The 18,989-nt window shown below is 48.5% G+C and overlaps 2 protein-coding genes across 2 annotated transcripts; both read left to right on the top strand.

Moving 5' to 3' along the window:
• The first annotated feature begins 5,527 nt into the window (after positions 1–5,527).
• Positions 5,528–8,219, top strand: LOC149365734 (heat shock protein 68-like). Its single transcript, XM_089545558.1, has one exon. The coding sequence runs from the start codon at positions 5,734–5,736 to the stop codon at positions 7,669–7,671; it is 1,938 nt and encodes a 645-aa protein (XP_089401684.1). The 5' UTR covers positions 5,528–5,733; the 3' UTR covers positions 7,672–8,219.
• A 6,969-nt stretch (positions 8,220–15,188) lies between these two features.
• Positions 15,189–17,880, top strand: LOC149365733 (heat shock protein 68-like). The gene has a single exon (XM_089545546.1). The coding sequence runs from the start codon at positions 15,395–15,397 to the stop codon at positions 17,330–17,332; it is 1,938 nt and encodes a 645-aa protein (XP_089401672.1). The 5' UTR covers positions 15,189–15,394; the 3' UTR covers positions 17,333–17,880.
• The last annotated feature ends 1,109 nt before the right edge of the window (positions 17,881–18,989 follow it).

The following is an 18,989-nucleotide window of genomic DNA, read 5'->3' as shown; positions in this document are numbered from 1 at the left end:
CACGAAAAATAGCCATGGCAGACCTGAAATGGTGCTTAAGTAATAAAAGTTCAACTAATGCCTGGTCTGCTCTTTCCTTCTTAACTGATAGAAGGCAGGGTGTCGGTGGATGGCTTCACGTCACTGTTGGAGCAGTGACGTGAAGCAGTGGCATCACTGCTCCAGCGACTGCTGAGCCGTGACGCCACTGTTGGAGGAGTGTGATGTCCACTGCAACACCTTTTGAAGCCCATAACCTTAAAGGGGTGGAGACACCAAATTCTCAGTTTATAAAAAGCCTGCTATGGGATTCCTCTGTATGCAAGAGCAATCAAGGCCAGGTGTTGGACACAACAAACGTTTAAAAAAATATTTTAATTCGGTTCCAAAGATTGCCTAAATGCTCACTCTCACGGGTAAAAATCTGGAATGCGATACCCATTTGTCTGAAAAACTCGCACAATTTTGCTGGTATGTTTAAAAAGCACTGAACTGAAATAATTGATTTAACCTGAAATTCTTTTTTCGTCATAGTTTTCTGTTATTATGTACTTTGCATGTAACATGACAGTTTTTACTAACACTCGATGTCTGAAAGTTCTCTTTGCATGTCATGTTTTCAAGGCTATTTTCTTTCTTATTTTGTCTCATCGAATGTTATCTATTAGTGTTATTTAGACTGCTTTGCTTTTAATCTTGTACTACGCTTGTGCTATTCTGTACAAGTCCGTCATTTTTCAATTTGCTTTTACATATTTTGTGTGCTTGGACCCGAACCAGCCGTTGACTATGGGTCCAAAAAGTGTTTTGTAGTTCCTGTAAAAGAAATTCGAAATAAATTGAATTAAATTCATCCACACCACCATCTAGGGTAGTCCGATTGCCCTTATGCATATTTTGATGGTAGCACCAACCTCGTTAAATAAGCGAGCGTTCGATATAAAAATAGTTATATCAAACGCTCGCTTATTGCGAACTAAGGCAGCGATGGTGTAGAGGTAGAGCATCCGCCTCGCGTGCAAGAGGACCGGGGTTCGAATCCCGGTGCCACGCAATTCTCCACCGGATTAAAAAAAAGAAAACAAAACTCCGCGTGCCGATGGAATTGCATAACCAGGCTTGGAGTGCGGCCTGATTTCGGTGACCAGAACCGACAACGCACTTCCTCACCAGAACAGGATTTGGTCACCCTGGTTTAGTACTTGGCCACAACCTTCTATGAACAAACCAATTAACCCTCGGCCCTCAGTCCCCAGCGGCTGCGGAGCAACTGACCAAGGCGGCGGTCAGACCTGTGATGCAGCGGAGGGTGCCAAGAATCTCTGGCTCTGGACAGGCCGCCATTGGAAACTGAACCTGGCAACATGCAACGCAAGAACCTTATCAAGTGAGGCTAGCTTAGCAGTGTTGTTGGAGGAATTAGCCGGTATTAAATGGGATGTCATAGGGCTTAGTGAGGTTAGGAGGACAGATGAGGCGTATACAGTACTAAAGGGCGGGCATGTACTGTGCTATCGTGGATTAGCAGATAGGCGAGAACTAGGTGTGGGATTCCTCATAAATCAGGATATAGCTGGCAACATCGAGGACTTTTACAGTATTAACGAGAGAGTGGCAGCTATCGTAATTAGGCTTAATAAGAGCTACAAGATGAAGGTGGTGCAGGCCTACGCGCCTACATCAAGCCATGACGACCAGATAGTTGAAAGCTTCTATGAGGATGTGGAATCGGCAATGACCAAAGCAAAATCACAGTACACTGTACTGATGGGCTACTTTAATGCAAAGGTAGGTAAAAAGCAAGCTGGAGACAAGGCGGTAGGTGACTATGGCATAGGTTCTAGGAAAAGTAGGGGAGAGTTATTAGTAGAGTTCACAGACAGAAATAATTTACGGATTATGAATACCTTCTTCCGCAAACGAGCAACCAGGAAGTGGACGTGGAAGAGCCCCAATGGCGAGACTAAAAATGGGATAGACTTCATACTGTGCGCTCACCCTGGCATGGTAGAGGATGTGGAGGTCCTGGGTAAGGTCCGTTGTAGCGACCACAGAATGGTAAGGTCTCGTATTAGCTTAGATTTGAAGAGGGAACAGAGGAAACTGGTGAAGCGAAAGGCTATTAACGAGTTAGCATTAAGAGCGAAGGTAGAGGAATTCAGAATGTCGCTGCAGAACAGATTTTCCACTTTAACTGAAGAAGACGACCGTAGTGTTGTAACAATGAATGATAATCTCACAGCTATCGTTACAGAGTGCGCCGCAGAAGTAGGTGGTAGGATGGTTCGACAGGGTACCAGCAAGCTATCTCAGGAGACTAAAGATCTGATTAAGAAACGCCAAAGCATGAGGACGTCTAACTCCACAGACAGGATAGAACTAGCAGAGCTATCGAAGTTAATAAATAAGCGCAAGGTAGCCGACATAAGAAAGTTTAACATGGAGAAAATCGAGCATGCTCTAAGGAACGGAGGTAGCCTAAAATCAGTGAGGAGAAAACTGGCCACAGGTAAAAACCAGATGTATGCGCAAAAAGACGAACAGGGCAATGTCATCAGCAATATGGATAAGATAGTTGAATTAGCCGAAGAGTTCTACACAAATCTATACAGTAGCGAATGTGATCATCAAGTTACTGACGGAGGCAGTCGAGCACAGCAATGGGACGTCCCGCCAGTAACGAAGGAGGAAGTAAAGAAAGCCTTAGGAGCAATGCAAAGAGGGAAAGCAGCTGGTGAGGATCAGGTAACAGCAGATTTGTTGAAGGACGGAGGAGAGATTCTGCTACAAAAACCAGCGACCCTGTATACGCAATGCCTTGTGACCTCGAGAGTACCAGAAGCTTGGAAGAACGCTGACATTATCTTAATTCATAAGAAAGGAGACGTCAAGGACTTGAAGAATTACAGACCGATCGGGTTATTGTCCGTCGCCTACAAGGTATTTACTAAGGTAATCGCTAATAGAGTCAGGACAACCTTGGACTTTAGTCAACCAAATGATCAGGCAGGCTTTCGTAAAGGATACTCGACAATAGACCACATTCACACTATCAATCAGATGATAGAGAAATGCGCAGAATATAGCCAACCCCTATATATAGCCTTTATTGATTACGAGAAAGCATTTGACTCAGTGGAAACCTCAGCTGTCATGCAGGCATTGCGGAATCAGGGTGTGGAAGAGTGTTATGTTAAAATATTGGAAGATATTTATAACAATTGCACAGCTACTATAGTTCTCCACAAAGTCAGCAATAGAATTCCAATACGGAAAGGTGTCAGGCAGGGAGACACGATCTCGCCAATGCTCTTCACTGCCTGCTTACAGGAGGTATTCCGGGGACTGGAATGGGAACAGTTGGGGATAAGAGTTAATGGAGAATACCTGAGTAATTTGCGATTCGCTGATGACATTGCCTTGCTAAGCCACTCAGGACAAGAACTGCAAAGCATGATCAATCAGTTAGACAGGCAGAGCAGAACGGTGGGGCTAAGAATTAACATGCAGAAAACCAAAGTAATGTTCAACAACCTAGCATGGGAACACCAGTTCGCAATTGGTAGCGAGGTGCTGGAAGTAGTAAGAGAATAAGTCTGCTTAGGGCAGGTAGTGACCGCAGATCCGGATCATGAGAGGGAAATAACTAGGAGAATAAGAATGGGGTGGAGCGCATATGGCAGGTTCTCTCAGATCATGAATGGTAGCTTGCCGATATCCCTGAAGAGAAAAGTATACAACAGCTGTATCCTACCGGTACTCACCTATGGGGCAGAAACGTGGAGGCTAACAAAGAGGGTTCAGCTTAAGTTAAGAACAACGCAGCGAGCTATGGAAAGGAAAATGATAGGTGTAACGTTAAGAGATCGGAAGAGGGCGGAGTGGGTGAGGGAACAAACGCGGGTTAATGACATCTTAGTTGAAATCAAGAGGAAGAAATGGGCTTGGGCAGGGCATGTAATGCGAAGGCAAGATAACCGCTGGTCCTAAAGGGTAACGGAGTGGATTCCAAGAGAAAGCAAACGTAGCAGGGGACGGCAGAAAGTTAGGTGAGCGCATGAGATTAAGAAGTTTGCGGGGATACAGTGGCGGCAACTGACAAAGGACTGGGTTAATTGGAGAGACATGGGAGAGGCCTTTGCCCTGCAGTGGGTGTAGTCAGGCTGGTGATGATGACCCATAGCTGGTGGTACACCCGTGTACCAACCCTGTAGGTGGCAAAGTCTGACACCGCCGGTGGGTGCGGTGACATGGGGCTCTTATACCATTGCACAATAAGTTGCAAATGGTTTTGCACACGACATTCATTAGGCTCATCCTGCTTTTGTAACCCTCAGCGATATGAGGGCTGCAGACCTTTTGTGCGATGTAGGCTATATAGATATATCCTCGAGTGCGACCAGTGAGCGATTGTCACAGAAAAGACTACAGGGTATGAAGTTAAAATGATTGACTACAATTAGTGTTTTTGGACCGTTATTAAATGTTTCCTTGGAAGCTCCTCCTGTATAGTGCCGGCTGACCCTTGGTGCCTGCATCTTCTCATGCAACCTTAATGTTTCAGCAAGTAGAACGTGTTGTCGGGCTAGTTGGTTCAATACTTCAGACATGCCAGTAGCGCGAAACACGCCCACAAAAGACAGGGTACGTACGGGACGAGCGCTGGTATCGTACCCTGTCTTGTGTGTGTTTCGCGCAACTGCCATGTCTGAATTATGTTTCAGCCACATCAGCTAAGCTGAGCTTCTAAATGAAACACACTTGCAACTATAGACACCAAATATTAGAGGCGTGTTTTCTTCTCTCAAATGACGCGTTAGACATTAATACACAGGAGCGCCCCTTGCCACTCGCCTATGACCACGAAACTATTTACAAGTGGATCTCTTCTTGACACCGTTTCGGTTTCATCAGCAGAACGATGGCTGTGACATGCAGTTGATGCTTAGGTCATGTGAAACATAACATAATCGCTGAAACGAAGTTTTTATCTACTAAAAAACTTGAGCCAGCCTGTTTCAAGAGCTGGAATCACAACATGGGGATCAAACAATCGGGTACTAAAACGCGATCATTATGATAATATTGTTGCAAGAAAATATGATTTCAATGGCCTTACAATAAACAGCAATACAAATATCAGGTCGACAAGCCGAAGACTACGCAACAACAACTACAAGGCGAAACTATAGTGCCTAGAACATAGCGAGACTTCGAGACGGTTCGAGTGGGCGCGGCCATCTTCCTCTGCCTCGATTGTTATGATCCCGCAAGGTCTCGAACGTTCTCGCGTTACTCGCGTGCTCTCGTACGGATATGGCTACGAGTGGCTACGAAGGCCAAGAAACCAGGCATTCCGAGAATATTTAGTGCAAGCAAACTTTTGTGCCCACTTCACTTCGACACAGCATTAAGGGCGGCACAATAAACCTCAGAAGCAAACAAACGCGGCCAACGTCGCGGCATCAAAACTATTTTTTTTTTTTTACTCTTCGTAAGCTGAAAGGAGACGACGCGAGACCTTTCCGAAGCATTCTTACCGCTGGCGACCAATCGCAGAGCAGCTCGCGTGACGTCAATGACCCGCTTTGCTTCGATTGGTTGGCTCTGCTCGCGAAATTTCTGGGCGCTTCTAGAAAAGCGCGCGAATCGTATAAATGCCGCGCCGCGCAAGCGTTTGGCAGATTTCACTGACTGCAACAAGCGAACGAGTGTTCTGAACGGAACGCAACTCTCACAACAAACACAGTCACCATGCCTAGCCGAACAATGGCAGACGTGCCGGCAATCGGCATCGACCTGGGCACCACGTACTCTTGCGTGGGTGTCTTCCAGCACGGCCGCGTCGAGATCATCGCCAACGACCAGGGCAACCGGACGACGCCAAGCTACGTGGCCTTCACGGACACGGAGCGGCTGATCGGCGATGCAGCAAAGGCACAGGCGGCCATGAACCCGGAGAACACGGTGTTCGACGCCAAGAGGCTGATCGGACGCCGCTACGACGACCCTAAGATCCAGGACGACCTCCGGCACTGGCCTTTCCAGGTGGAGAATGACGGAGGCAAACCCAAGATCAGCGTCGAGTTCAAGGGCGAGCGGAAACGCTTCAACCCTGAAGAGATCAGCGCCATGGTTCTGACCAAGATGAAGGAGACGGCGGAGGCCTACCTGGGCAAGAAAGTGAGCGACGCCGTCATCACGGTGCCAGCCTACTTCAACGACTCGCAGAGGCAGGCGACCAAGGACGCCGGAGCCATCGCCGGCCTCAACGTGCTGCGCATCATCAACGAACCCACTGCCGCCGCTCTGGCCTACGGGCTGGACAAGAACCTGCGTGGCGAGAAGAACGTCCTCATCTTCGACCTGGGAGGCGGCACCTTCGACGTCTCAGTGCTGACCATCGACGAAGGCTCCATGTTCGAAGTGCGCTCAACGGCGGGAGACACCCACTTGGGAGGCGAGGACTTCGACAACCGAATGGTGGAGCACTTCGTGCAAGAGTTTAAGCGCAAGCACCGCAAGGATCTGCGGGTAAACCCGAGGGCGGTGCGGAGACTGCGTACGGCCTGCGAGCGCGCCAAGCGAACCCTGTCCAGCTCGGCCGAAGCGAGCATCGAGATCGACGCTTTGTTCGAAGGTATCGACTTTTACAGCAAGATCACCCGCGCCCGATTCGAGGAGCTGTGCATGGATCTGTTCCGCAGCACCCTTGAGCCCGTGGAGCGCGCCCTGCGCGATGCCAAGATGGACAAATCCCAGATCCACGACGTGGTGCTCGTGGGCGGCTCAACGCGCATCCCCAAGGTGCAGAAGCTGCTGCGAGACTTTTTCAACGGCAAGGAGCTGTCCATGGGCATCAACCCGGACGAGGCCGTGGCCTACGGAGCCGCGGTGCAGGCGGCCGTGCTGAGCGGCGACTCTAGCGACACGATCCGCGACGTGCTGCTGGTGGACGTGGCGCCGCTGTCGCTGGGCATCGAGACCGCGGGCGGAGTGATGACGCGCATCGTGGAGCGCAACTCGCGCATCCCCTGCAAGACGTCGCAGACGTTCACCACCTACGCTGACAACCAGCCGGCGGTCACCATCCAGGTGTACGAAGGAGAGCGCGCCCTGACCAAGGACAACCACCTGCTGGGCACGTTCAACCTCAATGGCATCCCGCCGGCGCCCCGCGGCGTGCCCCAGATCGAGGTGACCTTCGACCTGGACGCCAACGGCATCCTGCAGGTGTCGGCCCGGGACAAGAGCACGGGCAAGCAGGAGAGCATCCGCATCACCAACGACAAGGGCCGCCTCTCCAAGGAGGACATTGAGCGCATGCTAGCCGAGGCAGAGAGGTTCAAGCAGGAGGACGACGCACAGCGAGAGAGGGTGACCGCTCGCAACTCCCTCGAGTCTTACGTCTACGGGGTCAAGCAAGCGGCCGAAGAGGCCGGGGACAGGCTGTCTTCGTCTGACAAAGAAGCCGTCCTGTCCAAGTGCCGAGAGACCATTTCCTGGATCGACGCCAACAGCCTGGCCGAGAAGGACGAGTACGAGCACCGGCTCAAGGAGCTGCAGCAGGCCTGCATGCCCATCATGAGCAAGCTCCACCAGCAGCAGCAACAGCAGCAGCAGCAGCAGGGACCTAAGCATGCCTCGGCAGCTCCACACCATTCGGGACCCACGATCGAAGAAGTGGACTGAGCCGCAAACTGTGATAGCTAGTCATTCACCCTTCATGTTAATTTATTTCCCATACCCCCATAGTCATGTAAATTATTTTTTGTACTGGTAGCAGCTGTTTACTCAGGTGCCATAATAAAGGGACGCATTTTTTTTTTTAAACTTGTGCCTTGTGTGTTAATGCTTTGGTGACGGGTGAAAATTTGCCTTGACACCAAGCTTTTTAAATGTGCTGCTTGCTCAGCGCAGCAGCTAAGAGTGCTTAGAATTAAGTGTGGGCCGGCTCTTTTCATTGGTTGGCCTGCGCTGGTCTCTTCATTTGTTCGCACAGAGATTCGTGTGCGTAAAACTGAGTTACATGGTAAGTATAGGTGTTGCTGGCACTCTTGTCCAGCTAACTCGGTTGTGAGGAACTCTGCAACATTCACTTTTCAGAATTATAATGGACAAAGAATTGTGTGCGAATATGATGATTATGGCAACAGCCTTGCATTGATAGGTGGCAATAATTCGCAGAGAGAAAATTTAGGCGTGCTGTTACCAACAGTGTATAGATATGCACAGGTCTCTCCTATAGTGACGGTCAAAGATAACTGTACCGCTCGTAATGTCTACTGCGTCGCTCCTCCTTACACTGTGTGCTCAGCTATGTAGCTGCGCATTTGTATTAGTTTTATATACAATGGCCGTGGAGCCCTTGAGAGGGCTTGTGGTTGGAGTAGGGAAACTGGTCGGAGCTAATCCCAGACTTGCAAAATCTGCTGGCTGTTTGCTTCATGTAGTACATGTGTTCGTCTGAGGTGCAGCACTTTCAAGTACAACATAACTGGAAGCATCTGAGCTCTTTCCACCTAACTGTGAGAGAGCAATAGGCCAGAAATGTGGTATTTCATAGTGAAGGAGAAGAGTATCTTGCACACTTGGTGAACTACTCAGTGACATGGCTTGGAAAGAGAGTAGCTATGCACCTGTAATCTAGTTCCAGAGATAATCATGCCACATTACAATTATCTATTTATTCACAATGTACTGCAAATCGAAATCACTTCAGGCAGGAGAGGAAACAATTTTTAATCACCAGTAAGTGCTATGCATTACAAACAAAAAGTCCAACAACAAAGTCTACATACATACAAGTATTTGATACTTTAGGCTCCAAAAAATGACTGAAATGTATTGCAACGTTTAGAACTTTTGGCTGAGCACTGGAAAATGTACTAAATGAAGAAAATGACAAAATTTCCAAAGGAGAAAAAAAGATTATAAAGCTCCTCTTTGCTCCACTATTACCAGCACTATTAAGTGCTTGAAAGTGCTTAAAGCCTACTGGAATTTTGTGAATCTTATAGTTTTTGAGCCATGGTGCAAAATGCACTCGCACCGACTCATACCTTTTTGATAGCTCCTGAAAAGGAGGGAAAGAATTTATTTTTGACTGTACTCGCTAGATAGCATCACAGGTCCTTATAGAAGCTAGGAAAGACTTTTTTACAGTACTAAACTTCCTTCCATTGCTTCCATGTGGGTGATTCCCACAGTCCAATATGCTGGACAAGTTTTACGTTGCTGGGTCTTGGGACGATATGACAGCTGGAGGCTGCTGGCCTTCCACCTGGGGTGGGGCTGTAGTGAGACTAAGACAATAAAATGTGGTGCACACAACCTACTGCTAATCACTGTTTCTCGAGGGTGGTTATGTAAGGGTGTGCCTTGCTTGCTGCTAGTATTTTGCTTCGTGACATGTATGGAAACTTTATTACGAGAATCTTCTGCACTTGTGTTGGTAGCTTTGTGTGCATGAAAGCACCACATACAGCATCAGTGCATAGGTCACCGCATGCACAAATTGCTGTTGCTGCATTGGGTGTCAAAAAATTTTGCCACATAATCATCCATGTAATCAAACGTGTGCGGCTAGGCCCCACCTGGCAGCCACACCAAGCGCACCTGCCGTAAATCCCGGCATTCTACGGCAATAAAGTTGTTCCTCGCTCTCTCACCAACTAGATGCCACGAAAAATAGCCATGGCAGACCTGAAATGGTGCTTAAGTAATAAAAGTTCAACTAATGCCTGGTCTGCTCTTTCCTTCTTAACTGATAGAAGGCAGGGTGTCGGTGGATGGCTTCACGTCACTGTTGGAGCAGTGACGTGAAGCAGTGGCATCACTGCTCCAGCGACTGCTGAGCCGTGACGCCACTGTTGGAGGAGTGTGATGTCCACTGCAACACCTTTTGAAGCCCATAACCTTAAAGGGGTGGAGACACCAAATTCTCAGTTTATAAAAAGCCTGCTATGGGATTCCTCTGTATGCAAGAGCAATCAAGGCCAGGTGTTGGACACAACAAACGTTTAAAAAAATATTTTAATTCGGTTCCAAAGATTGCCTAAATGCTCACTCTCACGGGTAAAAATCTGGAATGCGATACCCATTTGTCTGAAAAACTCGCACAATTTTGCTGGTATGTTTAAAAAGCACTGAACTGAAATAATTGATTTAACCTGAAATTCTTTTTTCGTCATAGTTTTCTGTTATTATGTACTTTGCATGTAACATGACAGTTTTTACTAACACTCGATGTCTGAAAGTTCTCTTTGCATGTCATGTTTTCAAGGCTATTTTCTTTCTTATTTTGTCTCATCGAATGTTATCTATTAGTGTTATTTAGACTGCTTTGCTTTTAATCTTGTACTACGCTTGTGCTATTCTGTACAAGTCCGTCATTTTTCAATTTGCTTTTACATATTTTGTGTGCTTGGACCCGAACCAGCCGTTGACTATGGGTCCAAAAAGTGTTTTGTAGTTCCTGTAAAAGAAATTCGAAATAAATTGAATTAAATTCATCCACACCACCATCTAGGGTAGTCCGATTGCCCTTATGCATATTTTGATGGTAGCACCAACCTCGTTAAATAAGCGAGCGTTCGATATAAAAATAGTTATATCAAACGCTCGCTTATTGCGAACTAAGGCAGCGATGGTGTAGAGGTAGAGCATCCGCCTCGCGTGCAAGAGGACCGGGGTTCGAATCCCGGTGCCACGCAATTCTCCACCGGATTAAAAAAAAGAAAACAAAACTCCGCGTGCCGATGGAATTGCATAACCAGGCTTGGAGTGCGGCCTGATTTCGGTGACCAGAACCGACAACGCACTTCCTCACCAGAACAGGATTTGGTCACCCTGGTTTAGTACTTGGCCACAACCTTCTATGAACAAACCAATTAACCCTCGGCCCTCAGTCCCCAGCGGCTGCGGAGCAACTGACCAAGGCGGCGGTCAGACCTGTGATGCAGCGGAGGGTGCCAAGAATCTCTGGCTCTGGACAGGCCGCCATTGGAAACTGAACCTGGCAACATGCAACGCAAGAACCTTATCAAGTGAGGCTAGCTTAGCAGTGTTGTTGGAGGAATTAGCCGGTATTAAATGGGATGTCATAGGGCTTAGTGAGGTTAGGAGGACAGATGAGGCGTATACAGTACTAAAGGGCGGGCATGTACTGTGCTATCGTGGATTAGCAGATAGGCGAGAACTAGGTGTGGGATTCCTCATAAATCAGGATATAGCTGGCAACATCGAGGACTTTTACAGTATTAACGAGAGAGTGGCAGCTATCGTAATTAGGCTTAATAAGAGCTACAAGATGAAGGTGGTGCAGGCCTACGCGCCTACATCAAGCCATGACGACCAGATAGTTGAAAGCTTCTATGAGGATGTGGAATCGGCAATGACCAAAGCAAAATCACAGTACACTGTACTGATGGGCTACTTTAATGCAAAGGTAGGTAAAAAGCAAGCTGGAGACAAGGCGGTAGGTGACTATGGCATAGGTTCTAGGAAAAGTAGGGGAGAGTTATTAGTAGAGTTCACAGACAGAAATAATTTACGGATTATGAATACCTTCTTCCGCAAACGAGCAACCAGGAAGTGGACGTGGAAGAGCCCCAATGGCGAGACTAAAAATGGGATAGACTTCATACTGTGCGCTCACCCTGGCATGGTAGAGGATGTGGAGGTCCTGGGTAAGGTCCGTTGTAGCGACCACAGAATGGTAAGGTCTCGTATTAGCTTAGATTTGAAGAGGGAACAGAGGAAACTGGTGAAGCGAAAGGCTATTAACGAGTTAGCATTAAGAGCGAAGGTAGAGGAATTCAGAATGTCGCTGCAGAACAGATTTTCCACTTTAACTGAAGAAGACGACCGTAGTGTTGTAACAATGAATGATAATCTCACAGCTATCGTTACAGAGTGCGCCGCAGAAGTAGGTGGTAGGATGGTTCGACAGGGTACCAGCAAGCTATCTCAGGAGACTAAAGATCTGATTAAGAAACGCCAAAGCATGAGGACGTCTAACTCCACAGACAGGATAGAACTAGCAGAGCTATCGAAGTTAATAAATAAGCGCAAGGTAGCCGACATAAGAAAGTTTAACATGGAGAAAATCGAGCATGCTCTAAGGAACGGAGGTAGCCTAAAATCAGTGAGGAGAAAACTGGCCACAGGTAAAAACCAGATGTATGCGCAAAAAGACGAACAGGGCAATGTCATCAGCAATATGGATAAGATAGTTGAATTAGCCGAAGAGTTCTACACAAATCTATACAGTAGCGAATGTGATCATCAAGTTACTGACGGAGGCAGTCGAGCACAGCAATGGGACGTCCCGCCAGTAACGAAGGAGGAAGTAAAGAAAGCCTTAGGAGCAATGCAAAGAGGGAAAGCAGCTGGTGAGGATCAGGTAACAGCAGATTTGTTGAAGGACGGAGGAGAGATTCTGCTACAAAAACCAGCGACCCTGTATACGCAATGCCTTGTGACCTCGAGAGTACCAGAAGCTTGGAAGAACGCTGACATTATCTTAATTCATAAGAAAGGAGACGTCAAGGACTTGAAGAATTACAGACCGATCGGGTTATTGTCCGTCGCCTACAAGGTATTTACTAAGGTAATCGCTAATAGAGTCAGGACAACCTTGGACTTTAGTCAACCAAATGATCAGGCAGGCTTTCGTAAAGGATACTCGACAATAGACCACATTCACACTATCAATCAGATGATAGAGAAATGCGCAGAATATAGCCAACCCCTATATATAGCCTTTATTGATTACGAGAAAGCATTTGACTCAGTGGAAACCTCAGCTGTCATGCAGGCATTGCGGAATCAGGGTGTGGAAGAGTGTTATGTTAAAATATTGGAAGATATTTATAACAATTGCACAGCTACTATAGTTCTCCACAAAGTCAGCAATAGAATTCCAATACGGAAAGGTGTCAGGCAGGGAGACACGATCTCGCCAATGCTCTTCACTGCCTGCTTACAGGAGGTATTCCGGGGACTGGAATGGGAACAGTTGGGGATAAGAGTTAATGGAGAATACCTGAGTAATTTGCGATTCGCTGATGACATTGCCTTGCTAAGCCACTCAGGACAAGAACTGCAAAGCATGATCAATCAGTTAGACAGGCAGAGCAGAACGGTGGGGCTAAGAATTAACATGCAGAAAACCAAAGTAATGTTCAACAACCTAGCATGGGAACACCAGTTCGCAATTGGTAGCGAGGTGCTGGAAGTAGTAAGAGAATAAGTCTGCTTAGGGCAGGTAGTGACCGCAGATCCGGATCATGAGAGGGAAATAACTAGGAGAATAAGAATGGGGTGGAGCGCATATGGCAGGTTCTCTCAGATCATGAATGGTAGCTTACCGATATCCCTGAAGAGAAAAGTATACAACAGCTGTATCCTACCGGTACTCACCTATGGGGCAGAAACGTGGAGGCTAACAAAGAGGGTTCAGCTTAAGTTAAGAACAACGCAGCGAGCTATGGAAAGGAAAATGATAGGTGTAACGTTAAGAGATCGGAAGAGGGCGGAGTGGGTGAGGGAACAAACGCGGGTTAATGACATCTTAGTTGAAATCAAGAGGAAGAAATGGGCTTGGGCAGGGCATGTAATGCGAAGGCAAGATAACCGCTGGTCCTAAAGGGTAACGGAGTGGATTCCAAGAGAAAGCAAACGTAGCAGGGGACGGCAGAAAGTTAGGTGAGCGCATGAGATTAAGAAGTTTGCGGGGATACAGTGGCGGCAACTGACAAAGGACTGGGTTAATTGGAGAGACATGGGAGAGGCCTTTGCCCTGCAGTGGGTGTAGTCAGGCTGGTGATGATGACCCATAGCTGGTGGTACACCCGTGTACCAACCCTGTAGGTGGCAAAGTCTGACACCGCCGGTGGGTGCGGTGACATGGGGCTCTTATACCATTGCACAATAAGTTGCAAATGGTTTTGCACACGACATTCATTAGGCTCATCCTGCTTTTGTAACCCTCAGCGATATGAGGGCTGCAGACCTTTTGTGCGATGTAGGCTATATAGATATATCCTCGAGTGCGACCAGTGAGCGATTGTCACAGAAAAGACTACAGGGTATGAAGTTAAAATGATTGACTACAATTAGTGTTTTTGGACCGTTATTAAATGTTTCCTTGGAAGCTCCTCCTGTATAGTGCCGGCTGACCCTTGGTGCCTGCATCTTCTCATGCAACCTTAATGTTTCAGCAAGTAGAACGTGTTGTCGGGCTAGTTGGTTCAATACTTCAGACATGCCAGTAGCGCGAAACACGCCCACAAAAGACAGGGTACGTACGGGACGAGCGCTGGTATCGTACCCTGTCTTGTGTGTGTTTCGCGCAACTGCCATGTCTGAATTATGTTTCAGCCACATCAGCTAAGCTGAGCTTCTAAATGAAACACACTTGCAACTATAGACACCAAATATTAGAGGCGTGTTTTCTTCTCTCAAATGACGCGTTAGACATTAATACACAGGAGCGCCCCTTGCCACTCGCCTATGACCACGAAACTATTTACAAGTGGATCTCTTCTTGACACCGTTTCGGTTTCATCAGCAGAACGATGGCTGTGACATGCAGTTGATGCTTAGGTCATGTGAAACATAACATAATCGCTGAAACGAAGTTTTTATCTACTAAAAAACTTGAGCCAGCCTGTTTCAAGAGCTGGAATCACAACATGGGGATCAAACAATCGGGTACTAAAACGCGATCATTATGATAATATTGTTGCAAGAAAATATGATTTCAATGGCCTTACAATAAACAGCAATACAAATATCAGGTCGACAAGCCGAAGACTACGCAACAACAACTACAAGGCGAAACTATAGTGCCTAGAACATAGCGAGACTTCGAGACGGTTCGAGTGGGCGCGGCCATCTTCCTCTGCCTCGATTGTTATGATCCCGCAAGGTCTCGAACGTTCTCGCGTTACTCGCGTGCTCTCGTACGGATATGGCTACGAGTGGCTACGAAGGCCAAGAAACCAGGCATTCCGAGAATATTTAGTGCAAGCAAACTTTTGTGCCCACTTCACTTCGACACAGCATTAAGGGCGGCACAATAAACCTCAGAAGCAAACAAACGCGGCCAACGTCGCGGCATCAAAACTATTTTTTTTTTTTTACTCTTCGTAAGCTGAAAGGAGACGACGCGAGACCTTTCCGAAGCATTCTTACCGCTGGCGACCAATCGCAGAGCAGCTCGCGTGACGTCAATGACCCGCTTTGCTTCGATTGGTTGGCTCTGCTCGCGAAATTTCTGGGCGCTTCTAGAAAAGCGCGCGAATCGTATAAATGCCGCGCCGCGCAAGCGTTTGGCAGATTTCACTGACTGCAACAAGCGAACGAGTGTTCTGAACGGAACGCAACTCTCACAACAAACACAGTCACCATGCCTAGCCGAACAATGGCAGACGTGCCGGCAATCGGCATCGACCTGGGCACCACGTACTCTTGCGTGGGTGTCTTCCAGCACGGCCGCGTCGAGATCATCGCCAACGACCAGGGCAACCGGACGACGCCAAGCTACGTGGCCTTCACGGACACGGAGCGGCTGATCGGCGATGCAGCAAAGGCACAGGCGGCCATGAACCCGGAGAACACGGTGTTCGACGCCAAGAGGCTGATCGGACGCCGCTACGACGACCCTAAGATCCAGGACGACCTCCGGCACTGGCCTTTCCAGGTGGAGAATGACGGAGGCAAACCCAAGATCAGCGTCGAGTTCAAGGGCGAGCGGAAACGCTTCAACCCTGAAGAGATCAGCGCCATGGTTCTGACCAAGATGAAGGAGACGGCGGAGGCCTACCTGGGCAAGAAAGTGAGCGACGCCGTCATCACGGTGCCAGCCTACTTCAACGACTCGCAGAGGCAGGCGACCAAGGACGCCGGAGCCATCGCCGGCCTCAACGTGCTGCGCATCATCAACGAACCCACTGCCGCCGCTCTGGCCTACGGGCTGGACAAGAACCTGCGTGGCGAGAAGAACGTCCTCATCTTCGACCTGGGAGGCGGCACCTTCGACGTCTCAGTGCTGACCATCGACGAAGGCTCCATGTTCGAAGTGCGCTCAACGGCGGGAGACACCCACTTGGGAGGCGAGGACTTCGACAACCGAATGGTGGAGCACTTCGTGCAAGAGTTTAAGCGCAAGCACCGCAAGGATCTGCGGGTAAACCCGAGGGCGGTGCGGAGACTGCGTACGGCCTGCGAGCGCGCCAAGCGAACCCTGTCCAGCTCGGCCGAAGCGAGCATCGAGATCGACGCTTTGTTCGAAGGTATCGACTTTTACAGCAAGATCACCCGCGCCCGATTCGAGGAGCTGTGCATGGATCTGTTCCGCAGCACCCTTGAGCCCGTGGAGCGCGCCCTGCGCGATGCCAAGATGGACAAATCCCAGATCCACGACGTGGTGCTCGTGGGCGGCTCAACGCGCATCCCCAAGGTGCAGAAGCTGCTGCGAGACTTTTTCAACGGCAAGGAGCTGTCCATGGGCATCAACCCGGACGAGGCCGTGGCCTACGGAGCCGCGGTGCAGGCGGCCGTGCTGAGCGGCGACTCTAGCGACACGATCCGCGACGTGCTGCTGGTGGACGTGGCGCCGCTGTCGCTGGGCATCGAGACCGCGGGCGGAGTGATGACGCGCATCGTGGAGCGCAACTCGCGCATCCCCTGCAAGACGTCGCAGACGTTCACCACCTACGCTGACAACCAGCCGGCGGTCACCATCCAGGTGTACGAAGGAGAGCGCGCCCTGACCAAGGACAACCACCTGCTGGGCACGTTCAACCTCAATGGCATCCCGCCGGCGCCCCGCGGCGTGCCCCAGATCGAGGTGACCTTCGACCTGGACGCCAACGGCATCCTGCAGGTGTCGGCCCGGGACAAGAGCACGGGCAAGCAGGAGAGCATCCGCATCACCAACGACAAGGGCCGCCTCTCCAAGGAGGACATTGAGCGCATGCTAGCCGAGGCAGAGAGGTTCAAGCAGGAGGACGACGCACAGCGAGAGAGGGTGACCGCTCGCAACTCCCTCGAGTCTTACGTCTACGGGGTCAAGCAAGCGGCCGAAGAGGCCGGGGACAGGCTGTCTTCGTCTGACAAAGAAGCCGTCCTGTCCAAGTGCCGAGAGACCATTTCCTGGATCGACGCCAACAGCCTGGCCGAGAAGGACGAGTACGAGCACCGGCTCAAGGAGCTGCAGCAGGCCTGCATGCCCATCATGAGCAAGCTCCACCAGCAGCAGCAACAGCAGCAGCAGCAGCAGGGACCTAAGCATGCCTCGGCAGCTCCACACCATTCGGGACCCACGATCGAAGAAGTGGACTGAGCCGCAAACTGTGATAGCTAGTCATTCACCCTTCATGTTAATTTATTTCCCATACCCCCATAGTCATGTAAATTATTTTTTGTACTGGTAGCAGCTGTTTACTCAGGTGCCATAATAAAGGGACGCATTTTTTTTTTTAAACTTGTGCCTTGTGTGTTAATGCTTTGGTGACGGGTGAAAATTTGCCTTGACACCAAGCTTTTTAAATGTGCTGCTTGCTCAGCGCAGCAGCTAAGAGTGCTTAGAATTAAGTGTGGGCCGGCTCTTTTCATTGGTTGGCCTGCGCTGGTCTCTTCATTTGTTCGCACAGAGATTCGTGTGCGTAAAACTGAGTTACATGGTAAGTATAGGTGTTGCTGGCACTCTTGTCCAGCTAACTCGGTTGTGAGGAACTCTGCAACATTCACTTTTCAGAATTATAATGGACAAAGAATTGTGTGCGAATATGATGATTATGGCAACAGCCTTGCATTGATAGGTGGCAATAATTCGCAGAGAGAAAATTTAGGCGTGCTGTTACCAACAGTGTATAGATATGCACAGGTCTCTCCTATAGTGACGGTCAAAGATAACTGTACCGCTCGTAATGTCTACTGCGTCGCTCCTCCTTACACTGTGTGCTCAGCTATGTAGCTGCGCATTTGTATTAGTTTTATATACAATGGCCGTGGAGCCCTTGAGAGGGCTTGTGGTTGGAGTAGGGAAACTGGTCGGAGCTAATCCCAGACTTGCAAAATCTGCTGGCTGTTTGCTTCATGTAGTACATGTGTTCGTCTGAGGTGCAGCACTTTCAAGTACAACATAACTGGAAGCATCTGAGCTCTTTCCACCTAACTGTGAGAGAGCAATAGGCCAGAAATGTGGTATTTCATAGTGAAGGAGAAGAGTATCTTGCACACTTGGTGAACTACTCAGTGACATGGCTTGGAAAGAGAGTAGCTATGCACCTGTAATCTAGTTCCAGAGATAATCATGCCACATTACAATTATCTATTTATTCACAAAGTACTGCAAATCGAAATCACTTCAGGCAGGAGAGGAAACAATTTTTAATCACCAGTAAGTGCTATGCATTACAAACAAAAAGTCCAACAACAAAGTCTACATACATACAAGTATTTGATACTTTAGGCTCCAAAAAATGACTGAAATGTATTGCAACGTTTAGAACTTTTGGCTGAGCACTGGAAAATGTACTAAATGAAGAAAATGACAAAATTTCCAAAGGAGAAAAAAAGATTATAAAGCTCCTCTTTGCTCCACTATTACCAGCACTATTAAGTGCTTGAAAGTGCTTAAAGCCTACTGGAATTTTGTGAATCTTATAGTTTTTGAGCCATGGTGCAAAATGCACTCGCACCGACTCATACCTTTTTGATAGCTCCTGAAAAGGAGGGAAAGAATTTATTTTTGACTGTACTCGCTAGATAGCATCACAGGTCCTTATAGAAGCTAGGAAAGACTTTTTTACAGTACTAAACTTCCTTCCATTGCTTCCATGTGGGTGATTCCCACAGTCCAATATGCTGGACAAGTTTTACGTTGCTGGGTCTTGGGACGATATGACAGCTGGAGGCTGCTGGCCTTCCACCTGGGGTGGGGCTGTAGTGAGACTAAGACAATAAAATGTGGTGCACACAACCTACTGCTAATCACT

This window comes from Amblyomma mixtum, chromosome 1 (genome assembly GCF_055824585.1).
Source record: "Amblyomma mixtum isolate Tamu chromosome 1, ASM5582458v1, whole genome shotgun sequence".
NCBI lineage: Eukaryota > Metazoa > Arthropoda > Arachnida > Ixodida > Ixodidae > Amblyomma > Amblyomma mixtum.
The sequence above is the reverse complement of the archived record's forward strand: the minus strand, read 5'-3'. Positions and strand labels throughout refer to the sequence as shown.

Coding starts and splice junctions, on each gene's coding strand:
- LOC149365734 (XM_089545558.1), top strand. CDS start 5,734: ATGCCTAGCCGAACAATGGCAGACGTGCCGGCAATCGGCATCGACCTG.
- LOC149365733 (XM_089545546.1), top strand. CDS start 15,395: ATGCCTAGCCGAACAATGGCAGACGTGCCGGCAATCGGCATCGACCTG.